The 15,518-nt window shown below is 34.2% G+C and overlaps 1 protein-coding gene across 1 annotated transcript in view; it reads left to right on the forward strand.

Annotated features, from left to right (window-relative positions):
* Positions 1–15,518, forward strand: part of RBM27 (RNA binding motif protein 27) — a 65,734-nt gene that overhangs the window by 40,966 nt on the left and 9,250 nt on the right. Inside the window, exons 14-21 of the mRNA XM_072630664.1 lie at positions 85–228; positions 2,594–2,713; positions 4,146–4,220; positions 4,591–4,755; positions 7,494–7,597; positions 7,730–7,923; positions 11,600–11,686; positions 14,395–14,505. Of these exons, the coding sequence (XP_072486765.1) occupies positions 85–228; positions 2,594–2,713; positions 4,146–4,220; positions 4,591–4,755; positions 7,494–7,511 (522 nt within the window). The 3' untranslated portion in view covers positions 7,512–7,597; positions 7,730–7,923; positions 11,600–11,686; positions 14,395–14,505. The remainder of the gene's footprint in view (positions 1–84; positions 229–2,593; positions 2,714–4,145; positions 4,221–4,590; positions 4,756–7,493; positions 7,598–7,729; positions 7,924–11,599; positions 11,687–14,394; positions 14,506–15,518) is intronic.

The following is a 15,518-nucleotide window of genomic DNA, read 5'->3' on the forward strand; positions in this document are numbered from 1 at the left end:
TGTGATGGTAAAAATGCAAGAAACATTGTTTTCGTAGAAACTGGTTTGTGTACATTTTTTATATATTCTATGTATCTATTACAGATGATGAACAAACCACAAGCACCAGGTGTATATGTTCTTAACAAAGTTCCTGTTAAACATCGCCTTGGGCAACCAAGTGGAAATCAGAGTGATACAGCACACTTATTGAATCAGTCTGGTGGTGCCACTGGAGATGATTGCCAGGTCTGTATTCCCCTGAATCCCTGCCTTATTTAGGCTCCATAGTAATACATAATTCAGCAAACATTTAATAAGCATCTACTATGCAGGGCACTCTTCTTAGATATTAAGATTATGAAGATAAAGGTAAGACAGTCCCTGTCCTCCAGGAATTTGTGTTCTACTTTGTGGAATAATAAAAAATGAGGTGTGTTTTTTGTTGCCTCATGCCCGAAGTACCAGGAAGCTTTTTTTAAACTAATAGGTATTCATTTAGTTTGTCTAAATCCCTCACCCCAAAAAAGAAAAACACAAAACACAAAAACCTCTGTAAAAATATGCATAGGCAAGCAAAATAAATCTCCTCTTCAGTCACGTCCAACAATGTATCTCATTCTGTATCTTGATTCCATTATCTCTTTTAGGAGGTGGGTAACATAGCTTGTTATAAATCCTTTGGAATCATGTCAGTCATTAAGTTAACCATAATCTTTTAAAAAAAAATTCAATATGATTTTATTTTTAGATCCAAATTCTCTTCTTCCCCTATTCCTCTTCCTCCTAGCTCCTTTCAGCTCCCCCTCAGTTGAGAAAGCAAGAAAAGCAAAACTGATTACAGACATGTATAGTTAAGCAAAACAAATTCATGTGTTCACCATGTCCACAGAAAGAACCTCCCCCTAAAACAAAAACAAAAGCCTCAGTCTATATTCTGAGTTTGTGACGTCTTTATCTGGAGATAGGTAGCATGTTTCATCATGAAGCCTTTGAAATTATAGCTGACCATTTTGTTGATCAGAGTTCCTAATTCTTTTGGTTGTTTTTCTTTACAATATTGTTGTATAAATTGGTGTCCTGGTTCTGCTCACTTCACTTTGTATTATTTCATACATGTCTTCCCAACTGTCTTGGAAGCCATACCCATCATCATTTCTTGCAGCACAATAGGAGTCCATCACATTTACATACTGTAACTTGGTTCAGCAAGTGGTAGGATGATACCATAAGCAAATTAAGAAATCATAGAATAGTTTATCTATTAGATTTGTGGATAAGGGAAGAATTTAGGACCCAAGAAGATATAGAAAGCATTAGAAAATGTAAAATAGATCATTTTGATTCTATAAAATTAAAAAAGTTTTTATACAAACAAAACCAATATGGCTAAAATTATAAGGAAAGCAGAAAACTGGAAAAAAATTTGCAACAGGTATCTCCGATAAAGGCCTCATTTCTCAAATATATAGAGAACTGAGTCAAATATACAAAAATGCAACTCATTCCCCAGTTGAGAAATGGCCAAAGGATATGAACAGGCAGTTTTCCAGACAAAGAAATCAAAGCTATCTATAGTCATATGGAAAAATGCTCCAAATCATTTTGATTAAAGAATTGGAAATTAAAATAACTCTGAGGTACTACCTCATACCTACCAGATTGGCTAATATGACAGAAAAAAAAATGTTAAATGTTGGAGGGGATGTGGAAAAACTGGGACACTAATGCATTGTTGATGGAGTTGTGAACTGATCCATCCATTCTAGAGAGCAATAGGGCTACAAAACTGTGCAGTACTTTTGATCCAGGAATACCACTGCTAGGTCTGTATCCCAAAGACATAAAAAAGGAGAGGGGGAAGGACATGTCTGTACAAAAATATTTATAACAGCTCTTTGTATGGTGGCTAAGACTTGGAAATTGAAGGGATGCTCATGAAGCATAGTGAAGTGAACAGAACCAGAACATTGTACACAGTAACAGCAATATTGTTTAATGAAGAACTGTGACTTCTGTGAGATAGAATAGATCTTCTATAAGAACTTCTGTGCTATATGTATAACTGTTCTTAGCAATACAGCGATCCAAGACAATCCCAAAGGACTAATGATGAAGCATGCTATCCACTTCCAGAGAAAAAACAGATGTTACTTGAATACAGACTGAAGAATGTTCTTTTTTAGTTTCTTTGATTTTTCTTCTATTTGAGTCTTCTTGTACAAAATGACCAATATGGAAATGTTTTACATAATTGCACATGTATATCTTATATCTGATTGTCTGCTTTTGGGCAGAGGGGAGGGGAAGCAGGGAGGGACAGAGTTTGGAACTCAAAATTTTAAATAAAAATGTTTGAAAATTAAAAAAGAAAAGAAATATAAAATGTTAATGTTAATTCATAAAGACTATACTATATCTTTGCTTTCATGCCAATTTATGAATTTTTACAAACTTGATTTTAAATAACTTTAGCCAAGAAACTATTTTCACTGAAAGGTTGGTGGGGAGGTGGGGAGCAAGAATGTGTTTTGAAGTTCTTAGATTTAGAAATGACATGAATTTTTATAAAACTAGTTCCAGGATCTCATGCAACAATGTTCTTACATTTTAGACATTTTTATCATCAGGCCATGCAAAAATGGTATACAGCTCCACAAACTTAAAGACAACTCCAAAACTTGGTTCAGCATCTAAATCTCATGATGTCCAAGAAGTTCTTAAAAAGAAACAGGTAACAATTTTAGTTGACATTTTGGAAATTCAGAAGAAAGGTCATCATTGTATTTGTGGGGGGGGATTCTTTTGAAATATTAAATAACTACACCTAATAGTAATGCTGCATCATCAGATCAAAAGAATCCGATGATGTAGTAATACTGTTAGATGTTGTTATTAATATTAAATTAATATTAAAGTTCCCAGGATTCAGGATTTCAAGTTATGTACGTTTTTTATTCTTGTAATTAAAAGAAGGATTCTTTTTTCCACATTCCTATTAATAAATTATACAGTATGTACCTGGAAAAAGACAAGATAAGAAGTTCTTTTTAATTTTGTTGACTTTTTGTTTTTTACATTGCAAGTCTTTCCCATACTAACCTGTTCCCTCATTGAATCCTCCCTTATAATAAAGGAAAACAATTAAGTAAATCTGAATGACATAGTGATGAGTCTAGAGGATTCTGTATTCAGAATTCGGAATAGAGTTCTCTGTCTAGAGCAGAAAAACCTATAGTCATCACCATCTGTTCCCTACGCTCAAGATAAGTCATTGCATTTAATCTGAGTTCATTTGCTTCCTAATATTTTTTCATTTACATTATCCTATACATTGGCTATATTGTTGGAGGACTCAACTCACAATTGGATAACACATTTGTTAAAGTTATATATCCCCCAGTCTAAGATCTGTAACACTGAATCTTAATGGAAGGAGAGACAGAATTAAGTTTGGATTCTGCTATTTTATCCTTGTCTAGTTTGATAAGGTTAGAGAAAGAAAATAGGGCAGTAATATTTATGTAAGAGTTGAGGTTGCTATGATAGTTTTTACTGTTCAGATGATGCCTTTAGTTGTTAAATTTTGTATTTCACAGTCTTATGTGTTTTTAGTTTACATAATATCTTTGTAATTTAAATAAGCCTTTCTTTTTAACCAAAAGTAATATTTAAGTGTATTGAGATTTAATGAAGAAGAATAAATATAGATTCTGGCAAACATATTTGGGATATACCTTGAGAGCTTGGCATTGATAACATTTCTGAATTACAAGAGCATCACACATTTTGGAAACTTTCAATGTTAAAAATGACTTATTCATAAGTAGAAGTGATCCTTATGTGTCTATAAAACATTCAGATTATTTGGAGTGAGTAAGTTACATTCACGTAAGACAATTAAAGATTGTTAGGCACTGTCAGGGAATAAATACATTTTATTTAATAATTACAACTATATATTTAATAGATTTGATTTTAGAATTATTTCAAATAAAGTGTATCTGGAAACTTAAGTTATTTTCTAATGAACTCTGTATTGATTACAATAGAAATTCTTTCTGATGAGAAAGCCTTTCTCAGGTGGTGATTCTTTAGAAATATTGTTCCATTACATTTCAGTAGCAAATACTGTCACTAAACTTAGCTTCCCTTGATTCATGCAGGAGGCAATGAAGCTACAACAAGATATGAGGAAAAAGAGACAGGAAGTACTAGAGAAGCAAATAGAATGTCAAAAGGTAAGAAATTCATGTTGCACAGCTGCTATTTTTATATACATACTTTAAAAAAAATTTACCGATATATTTTGTTTTTACGTCACCTTTATTTCCAAATGTGTTGCTCCCCATTCTACCTGGGAGCCATCCTTTTTAACAAAAAGGGGGAAAAAAGCAGTTCAACAAAGCTAATCAACACACCCATAGAATACGGCAGCATATGCAGTGTTCCATCTCCATACCCCCTCTCCTCTGTAAGAAAGAGAAGGAGGTGCTATAGACAGTGTTATTTACAAAAGTATCCATTCTAGAAAACCTGCTTAATTTTTCAGCACTTAGCTGTATTAGTTTTGTTAAGCTTCAAATTTTGAAGATGTATATAATTATGTAGATGCTGATATCAAAGTTGGAGAAAAACAAGAACATGAAACCAGAAGAAAGAGCAAATATAATGAAGACTTTGAAAGAGCTTGGAGAAAAAATCTCACAGTTGAAAGATGAATTAAAAACATCTTCTGCAGCTTCTACACCATCCAAACTTAAGTCAAAGACAGAGGTACTTGTTATTTGAATTTATGAATGTTGATTATCTGTATATACTACTTACATCTTTGATTCCCAGTTACCCAGGTTTTCAGTGTCTTGTGTGAGGAACAGCAAAGAAGGCTAGTGTTACTAGATTTTAGAGTATTTGGAGGGAAGTAAAAGAGACTAGAAAAGTAGGAAGGGACAAGGTTATGAAGGACTTTAAAGCCAGACAGGATTTTATATTCGATCCTAAGATAATAGGAGCCATAATCAGACGTGCTTTAGAAAGATCAGTTTGACAATTAAGTGAAAAATAGATTGGATTGGAGACAGATTTGGGCAAGGAGACTAACCAACAGGCTATTATTGCAGTAGTGCAGGCGTGAAGTAATGAAGGCTTATTGAAATCTGGGACAGTGTTAGAGAGGAGAAGGGGCCATATGAGAGATGTTAGAAGGTAGAATTGACAGGCCTTGGCAACTGATTGGATATAAGGGTTTAGAAAGATAGTGAGGAGTTGAGGATGACACTTAGGTTGTGAGACTGAGTAACTGGGAAGATGGTAATGCCTTCAACAGTAATAGGGGGGCAGTTGGAAGAGGTTAGGGTTTGGGGAAAAGATGACACATAAAGTTTGAAATAATCTAATGGGCAGTAGGAAATATGAGACTGAATGTGAGGTAAGAGGTTAGGGCTATATAAATAGATCTGAGAGTCATCTTCATACAGTTGATTATTGAATTCATTATGAGAGTTGATGAGATTGCCAAGCAAAGTAGAATAGAAGGAGAAGAGGGGCCCAGGACAGAGCCCTGTGGGGTATCCATAGTTAGTGGGCATGACTTGGATAAAGATCTCTCAAAGGAGACTGAGAAGTAGTCAGATAGGTAGGAGGAGAAACAGGAGAAAGCATTGTCACAAAAATCTAAAGAGATGTAAGTATAAAAGTAGAAAAGATAATGATCAACAGTGGCAAAGACTGAAAAAGTCAGCAAGTATGAGGATTTAAAAAGGTCATTAAATTCAGCAATTAAGAGATCACTGTTAATGCTGGAGAGAGCAATTTCAGATGAATGATCAGGTCAGAAACTAGTCCTTTGTCTTATTGGTCACATGATCCTGGCCTTTCCCTTTTAATTTCCAAAGGTAACACTAGATTTAATATAACCTAAAGGATAGTCAGGTATTATGGAACTACTCATTCTAGTCTTGGAAAAGATTTTGTCACTTAAATGTTTTCTTATTTTAAAATATTAAGTAACATACTATAACTTTATAGATAGATGGATTGGAGGTTATGTTTATAGATAAAGGGTGTCAAGCATGAAAACTGAGAATTTTATATATATGTGTATGTTTTATGTACATTTACATAAAATTTATTTTATTTATGATTATTCACCTAAAAGGCAAATAAAATGTTAATTTTATGATAATTTCATTTTAAAGAATAAAAATAGGAACAGAATTCAAAGCTATAAGGGAAGCAAGCACTGTTTTTCTAACATTACTTTGTCCTTACCAAGCCATATGTGGAGGGTTCTATTAGGTTAAGGTTACCATGTTTTAGGAAAGATGTAGACAAGGTGGAGTATACCCAAGGGAAGTGATGGTGAGAGGAATGGAAAAAATGCCATCAGATCTTTGATGAAAGGAACTATGGATATTTAGACAAATGAGGAGAATATTTAGAAAGATGTAAAAGCTATGTTAACTATTTGATGGGTTGTCTTGTAACCAAAAATAGACCTGTTTGGGTTGGCCCCAGAGATCTTCATAGAACCAGGAATGATGGGTGGTAATAGCCAAAAGACAGATTTAGGCTTATGTAGCACCAGTACAATACCCACAGCAGCCGCTATGGATATCCAGGGTAAATTTGCAAAGTATAGACTCTCTTCCTCAAAGATGAAACCAAAATATTCAGATACCAGAAAGCCAGATTCATCATAGTAACAAAGAAATCTATCCACATTATCAATGCAGGGAGCACGGCCATCCCCAAGCCTCCCCTCTGTCAGACCTCCGCACAAACAAGCTCCCTTAGGTAAAAGCACTCTCTCTCTCACTCATGCTAGCTGCTCTGCTCTGCCTGCTCTCTCTCAGTTCTGCCTCACTCTCCCTTCCTGTTCCACCCATTCAGCAAGGTCTTCCCACCATCAGCTCTGTGTGACTGAAACTGTGGGATGGGCCAGACCTCAAAGCAGGTCACGTGGGCCTATTAAGGAGCAGGGAAGATCTTCAAATTCCCTTACCACTATAGCTTAATATAAGGGAAAGAAACCACTTCTTTTCTTTGATTTCTGTTCAGGACTGAACCAGATATCTGAGATCCCTGCAAGTTTTTGCATTCTGTGATTCTGTAATTATTTTCAAATTTGAATTACTATTCCTTTATTAAATAATTGGAATTACTGATTGGCTTTAGTTCTGCATAGTAAATATTCCAATATGATGTAAGACAATGAGCAACCCTTTTTTTCTTTAGATATTTACAAAGTGTTCATTTTAAAAGCTTTTAGATTTTAAAAATTTATCAGAGGGAAGGACATTATTATTATACATTATTACATATTTACAGTTTAGATCATGATACTCTGTACATAGACAAGACAATATATGAAAATCATTGAAGTCAGTGCTATCACACCTTTTAAACATTTTTTTATTAGTTTATAGCCTTCATAAACCGGATATATTCAAAAATTCTTAGAAACAAAATATTATGAATGAGATTTTAAGATGTTTCACTCTTAATTTTTTAAGGCACAGAAGAGCTGCTAGATGCAGAACTAGACTTCCACAAGAGACTATCTTCTGGTGAAGACACAACAGAATTACGGAAAAAACTGAATCAGTTACAGGTTGAGGTGAGATTGAGGAAGAGTTAACTTTTCTATCAGGATACTGTCTCACTGTGTTTTTTTGTTACGTCATCCTTTTCTGATGATATACTTAAGGTTGAGATTGTATTGTAACTCCATCTTTTTGTTCTTGTTTAGGCTGCTCGTTTGGGTATTTTGCCTGTGGGTCGTGGAAAGACCATATCTTCTCAAGGTCGAGGAAGAGGCCGAGGCCGTGGAGCAAGAGGAAGGGGCTCATTAAAATCACATGGTGGTGGATCACCGTCCCAGAGCAATAACAGTTATAGGGCTTCTTTGAAGAGGAGAAAGATGAATTACTGCAACATTTCTCAGTAAGTTTTTATTGTATGATCAAAATATGAAGACAGTTATCCAAGCTTGGAAACAGATTCTTACTTTCAGTGTTTCTTCACTGCATTCTGTATATAAAAGTTGGATGCTCTTTATAATTGAAAAATGGTTGTAAATCATCGATATTGCAATTTCTATCAGTTTATGTAGAACATCGTAAAAGAATATTTGCTCTTTTATAATTCCACAATGCAACACATTGTTGTGGCATTTTTTCAGAATATATTTATTACATGGGCTCCCAATTAGTTAATTTACAAAAGGGAAATGATTGGAAGAAAAGCCAAAATCATAGGATAAATTGGTTAAGGTAGCAGAATTTGGGCTCCAAGTTGTTATGATACATGTACTCCAATGTTTGCTTTTCCACTGTTGTACAAGTATAAATGTGCTATCAACCCAGATGTTTATCATTTATGAGCAGACAGTATGCATAGCTACAGCTTCCTATTATTCACCAGATTCCTTTTTCACTTTTCATATTTTTTGAAGGAAATATCTTTAGCCTTTTTCCAAATATTGTTACTTGGTAGGGAAGTCATGAATGCAAGGTTCCAGCTCATCCTCCAGTGCATGTGAATTTCTACCTGTTCTTTCATTTATGCCCTTTATTTTCATCTGTTCCACTTTCAGTTCACATATGGAGATAATAAATTTGTAAAATATAAAGGCTGCCCTTGTACAGTTGAAATTTTATCACATGGGTCACTTAAGGTCAAAAGTAGATGTTTGAGTTTTTTGGTTTGTTTTAATGTTGCTAAGTAAATCTTCTTACCAAGTATACTGGACAGCTAGGCATAATGGTTATCAGTAGCTTGGCTAAAGTGATGCTGTTTTGTCTAAAGCAAAGTTGCCATAAATTTGAGTCTTTGTAGAACTTTCTAGTTGCAAATGCCAGGAAATCCCATGGATTATAAATTATACACTGTACAGTGTTCCTGACAGCAGTGTGCTGCAACCAGCTCATGTTGACTCACCGGAGCCAATTGTTAACATGCATTTTGCAAGCCTGTAGTTAAACTCAGTCAGTACTCACTTTAATCAGTTCCTGCACCAGTAATGTTAATCATTGCTTTAAAGTAATTGATGTCAGTGACAGCAGAATGTATTTTCCATATACATTCTTACCTACTTTTAAATGATTGTGGCTTTAATAATGAATATTTGAAAGCAAACTTAATTGCATTTTATTCTGGTGGTACTAACATGATTTTGGGCAGAAAGACTAGAATAACTGCAAACTTGTCAGAAAAATACCCTGAAATTTTCATCTGGCTTTAGCAAATAGATGTATATACAACAAATCATATAAAATATAAATATTATACTTAAGCAGCTGGTGGTGCAGTGAATAGAGCACTGGGTTTGGAGTCATCTTCCAGAATCCAAAGACTCATCTTCCTGTGTTCAGATGTGGCCTCAGACACTGACTAGCTGTGTGGCCCTGGGCAAGTCACTTAACCCTGGTTGCCTTAGTTTCCTCATCTGCAAAATAAGCTGGAGAAGAAAACGCAAACCACTCTAGTATCTTTGCCAAGAAAAGCCCAGATAGGGCTACTGAGAGTCGGACACGACTGAAATAGCTGAACAGCAACAGCAAAAGTCATTGATTGTGATTACCATTTAATGATTCAGTATCTGAAATAAGATAAGTTAATCATTTGAAATATATCTTGATAAAATATATTTTGTTTATCACTAATGTAATAAAAATCAACCTGAGCTAAAAAAGTGTATCTAAAGGTCTTGAAATTGAAAAGGTAAAAATTGGTTGAGTACTGAAACCAAGGTGAATAGCCATGTAGTTTATGAGCTGCTGCTGCTACATGGCATGCATATCCTGCATTATTTATGTATTTTTCTCATTATTTTTCTGGTTTGGCAAAGATATTCACTAACATCAATTTGTTGCAAGACATTAGTGATAGATAATTTTTGAGAATTTTTGTTACTTTCAGATGCATTGAAGTCAAGATCAGCTAGCATTTAGAAAGCACAAAAATTAGTCAAATGCACTATAAAAACTTTGAAAAATGTAAAAATTGGTAGTGTAAGCATGAATCCTAGGTTGAAGATTTGATTACATTGGACAAGGTTGAAGACATTCCATTTAATAACAGTAATAAATTTAATTTTCTTCCTAGAACTATATTACTAGAAAATACAATTCAACAATTTTTTATCAGATGGAAACAACAGTGAAAGGATTTTTAATTATTTTGACTTATTAGAGGTATCTACTTGATCTTATAAAGAATTAACTTCAACCTAGATAGCTGGCAGAAGAAAAAAAGATCATTGAAATTTTCAAACATGAAATTGATTTGAATGATTTTCAGGATTTTATAGATGATACTACAGAATCAAGCAGTGTTCCCACCCTAAAAAGAGAACTCCATTGCAGTCAGAGGTGTGGGAGCAGAAGCAAGTTTCAGTTTAATGATTAATTCCTATGAGTGTGGAAAATAGTTTAATAGATCACATAGCAACTTAATGACAACAAATTTCTTCAAAAAAAAGTTAGATTGAGCTGTAACTTCATTTGTCAAATCATGATTGGATTACAGCCATAAGTTGATTACGGATATGAATATTTGGCAAAAATCAATGAAAGTATTCTGTGAGAATCAATTGTCTATGGAATTTACATGAAAGAATATAGTATATTTTATTATTTTTTAAATCATGTACTCTATGGCTTTTATATTAGTAAATTTATAATAAAATTATTTATATGTACATATACATACATAAATTTTTCCCTCAAACTGATTGTTCAGAGATCAGCACAAAATTGGTTACTGAGGAATATCTGAGACTTTGTTTCTATCCTAGAATAGCCACGTATGTATTGTCTTGTACTTAGAACAGTCATATAAAGTATTTATGCATGTAGCATCTGTAAATATTTACTACAATCTTAAATTAAGCTTAGATTATGGGAGTTCTTTAGGGAAAGAAGACAAGGATAAAATAGAATGAAGTTTTTAGAAATGAGTGCTCTCAATTTTCAAAGCTTTTTGATAAGGTGCTTTCAAAATGGAAGGCTTGCAACTGGTAGAAATATACCTTCTGGTTCACAAAACTTGAGTAATGTATTCTCTTTGGAAAGAAGACGTGTGTGTGTGTGTCTGTCTCTCTGTCTGTGTGTGAGAGAGAGAGAGAGATACTGGAACAATCCTGTGCAGTAGTTATCAAGTGAATTATTATTCCCATTTTACAGATGAGGAAATTGAAGCTCAGAGGTGCTCTATGGTCTGCCGGTAGACACAGCTACTAAAGTATCTGAGTCAGAATATGAACTCTATTCTTCCTGATTCCAGCCCTAGCACTGTCCACTATACCATGCTGCTTCTCACAATAAATATATATATTATAGTAAACGTTTTGCCTGAGTGAAATTTAATGTTTAAAATGTGCTTGCTTAAGGGGACTTGATTGCCCTGGGAGGATAAATTTATCATGAAGTTGACAAATGGTATAGGAATTCTCAGTATATTTGTATTATTCATGTAAAAGCATGTTTTGAACTTTGACTTTCTGTCCCTGGAAGTGAGATTATTTTCTATTTGTTAAAAATTAATGACTTGGAAATTACTTTAATCATCCACTTTCTAGACTTCTAATTATATATCTTCTACATTTTTCATTTCACAGAAATTTGGAGATATTGAAGATCTTCAGGAAGAAGAATTACCTTTAAGTGTTGTTTTAACATACAAATCTAGGTCAGAAGCTGAAAATGTAAGTAGAGCATGGAACTTTGTCTATGGGACTGTGCCACAGGTTGATTATTTTGTAAGAGGTTAGCATGACACAATAGTTGGCCATGTCTAAAACATTGGAGCAGAAATAGCTAGTCTTAATCTAAACTGATTTTTCTTTTGAAATGCTGGGAATGTGATAATATCTTACAAGTTAACATGTAACAGATAACTTTCTACCTTTGATTTTTGAAAATTTGCTCAAAATGGAATAACTGTTGCGTTTGTTGCCCACATTGTGATGTTCATTTCCAAAATAACCAAGTTTTAAAGTCAGAAGAAAGGAAGTCTTAAGATTCTAGGAAGAGGAAAAAGCCCTTGTGTGTGCTGTATCATCCTGTATCATCATTCCACTAAATATTGCTAATCCTCCCCAACCCCCACTTTGAACTTTATAGGGCTTCATACAAGGCAGCTGAATACTGCTGCTGTAAAATTACTGCAGACTTCTCATGTAGCAGTTATCCTTTCCTTATAGCTTCTCCAAGCACAGTTTCACCCATTCTCATCTTCCAGTTTACTTTGAAGAAAAACAGTCTTTGAGAGTTTTCCCCACTAAGGAAATGATACCCCATGGTTTATCCTAAGAGTTTTTGAAATTTAGTATTTGTAGAATTATCTTCTCCATAATCTAATTCAAATCTTTGGATGTGTAGTTTAGGAATGTGTTATATATTTCTTAAATTTAATATTTGAGTGTGATCCATTTTAGATGAAGATTTGTATTTTCGTAAGGAAAGCTATTGTTATTTTCACAAATATTGCCATCAGCCTTAATTAGGTGAATTTATAGTTTGTGGATAGTTTATATCAGATAAGGAATTATTACCCAGTCTGTACATTCAGATAAAGATCGAGTAGAAAATTTCATTTGTAACTCTTAAAAAGCTCTAAGTATAAACTATTATGATAACCATGGCCAAGGTCATATGACCTAGATCAAATCACTTCCTTTTTAGACCTGAATATTTTTAATTTGAAAAAGGAGAGAATTGAATTAGATTACTTAACTCCTTTCTTACTTTAAAATGCTAACTCTAAGACTCATATATTTTATATCTATTTAGATTTATATGTAATATTTTTAATTAGTTTTATGTACTGCTGATATGTTTATATCTATATTTTTTATTATTAGTTTACCAGAATTTTTTAAATGGATGCTATTTTAAAAACTGAGTCACTATCAGGTGTAGTAAGCATTTGGTAAGAGCATTATTCAGCCTGAGCATGTAAGTGTATGAGTACTCACTGGTGGTCCCAGCACTCATTTCTAAATCACAGGAAATGCTGAAGAGATTTCCTGGAACTGCAGAGGGGTATAGATTTGACATATATCAAATATGGATAGGTTTACTTCATGAACCAGTTTGTACTGAAAGGGCCTCAACCCAAGGGAGACTATATATAGTCTTCAGGTTCTGACTTAACCCTATATTGAAAAAAGAACATTTTTCTTCGGTTAAATTCTAGCACTGGGCCACAATTTGAAGTGTTGTCTCTTTAGTTTTTTTAGTTTAATAGTACCAATAGCACATGTATAGCGCTAAACAACCTCTTATTAGTGAATAAAAAAATGTTGCTACAGGTTAGATACTCCAGGTAAAGAAGGCTTGAGTGGAATAAAAAATTGGGGATAATTCATTGTTACTCTGCAGTTTAGGGAAAAGAATAATGAAATGGGCCTCCAAAAGACCTTTGAATTCTCTCTGATTTATTTACTTATCTCTTCTGAGACTCTAAACAAATCTTTAAATTTCTTCATTATGTTGTCTTTTCTTTAAAATAGCTGGTAATTACTAGAATATTGTAAAGTATCATTGAAAGAAAAATTGTACGTGTAAACTATAAATAGCACCAAAACTCACAGGTATAAATCAGTTAGAAGAGTAAGGCAGCACAGTACAGGGGAAAGAGTGCTTGATCCTGAGTCAGAGGACCTGGGTTCAAAACTTGGCTTTAGTGCTCATGTGACCTTGTCACTTTTCAGTTTCTTTTACCTTTTTGGGGCCTGTAAAATAAGGGAGTAGGACTGCTAACATGTAAAGATCCCTTCTGACCCTAAACCTATGATTTTTCTTATCAGAAATCTTCACTCAGGCACTAGATTAGAAGTCTTACCTATTCCTTTCAACAAGGCTCTCTTAAAATCTTTTTATGTCAGTGCTGGAAATCATTTAACAGAAATGAATGAATTTAGAAAAGCACAAGATTGTTTTGCTAATAGGAAATGAAATAATAAAATATAGATGGGACTGTGGAAATCAGGAAAGGAAAGATATAGGAAGATACATATATTCTAATAATTTATTAGGGATGCAACATTTATAATACATAAGCTTTTAAAAATTTGCAGATGTCAAATAATTATTACAAGAAATTACTATTTGAATCTTAAATCTTGACTAAAATGCTATAGTCATCTCTATTTTTCTAAACATCATGAAGGGTTGGTTATATAGGGTATTTTTTAATAACCAGGATATATAGTATGGCTTTAAGCTTTAATAGCATAAAACTGCACTAAAGGATGCCCTGTATATCTATTTCTGACCACTTTTAAGCATTTATTTTAACTGAGTGTGTTTGAACCATACCTTTGACTTCTAAAAAAACACACTGTTTAAAGGACTAAGTATTTCCTACATTTGAAAGTATACTTTTTTTTTTTTTGTAAAATTCATATAGGCTGCAAACCAAGGATCAAAATTCAAAGACCGCAGACTCCAGATATCATGGCACAAACCCAAGGTACCATCTATATCCACAGAAACTGAGGAAGAAGAAGCCAAGGAAGAGGTAAATAATTTGTAAGAGTTCAATTAAGCCTTCTTTTTACTTTCTTGTCTTCTTGAAGTAAATCTGTCATATGGAGAAGAATGGAGTTTAGTTCCCTTCAACAAGCATTTATTAAGTATCTCTTACAGACTGGCAGCTATACTGGGCATTTGAAATGCAGAGGAAACAATGAAAGCTTCCCTTCCCCCTTTCCTGTAGTGATTGTGTTTTTGCTCATTCTCTCTGACTCACTGATTGAGGTGAAAGGGATAAAATTCTCCTTGCTCTCCATTTCCATTTCCAAGTTTCTTTCTGCCTCCATCAGTCAGTCACCTTAACTCCTTTGAGATGCACTCAGTCCATATCTACAACTCAGATAAAAATTGGGTGACTCTTATCTACTGCTCTCTAAGACACCCCTTCTTTAGTGAATTCAGTGACTAGCTGACGGTCTTTCTCTCCTCTCTAACTCCTGACCTTATAGTAGAAACCTCAAAATACATACTGATATTCACTTTAATGTCTTTACCTCCCAGTTCCTCAGCTTGTTCATATATCATGATTTATTCCTCCATCCTCCTTCAGCTACTCACAGAGATGGTGATACCCTTGATTTTGCTATTACTCACAGTGATGGTGATACCCTTGATTTTGCTATTATTACCCGCAAGTGTTCCACTCTGTGTTCATGAACTCTGAAATTCCTTTTCTGGTCACAGTCTCTTTTCGTTCCACCTTTCTCTTTGCCTTGTAACCTCAAACTCTGTTCTTCATTTTTACTGTGATCTCCAGTCCTTCCACCCCTTATGACTTTCACCTCTGAACTAGCAACACTTCTCCATCTTGACGCCTTATTGAACCCCTTATTTCATCTCTACACTGTCCTTTTTTCTAAAATCCCTTGCTCCCTTATCCTGTCACCAATTTTGCCCTTTGCTCTCAGGTAGGGTTAGAGCTCAGCCCTAGATCACTCCTGGGCAGCTAGGTGGATAGAGTGGTTAGAGCACCAGTGCAGGAGTCAGGAGGACCTGAGT

This window comes from Notamacropus eugenii, chromosome 1 (assembly GCF_028372415.1).
Source record: "Notamacropus eugenii isolate mMacEug1 chromosome 1, mMacEug1.pri_v2, whole genome shotgun sequence".
In the NCBI taxonomy this organism is placed as follows: Eukaryota; Metazoa; Chordata; class Mammalia; order Diprotodontia; family Macropodidae; genus Notamacropus; species Notamacropus eugenii.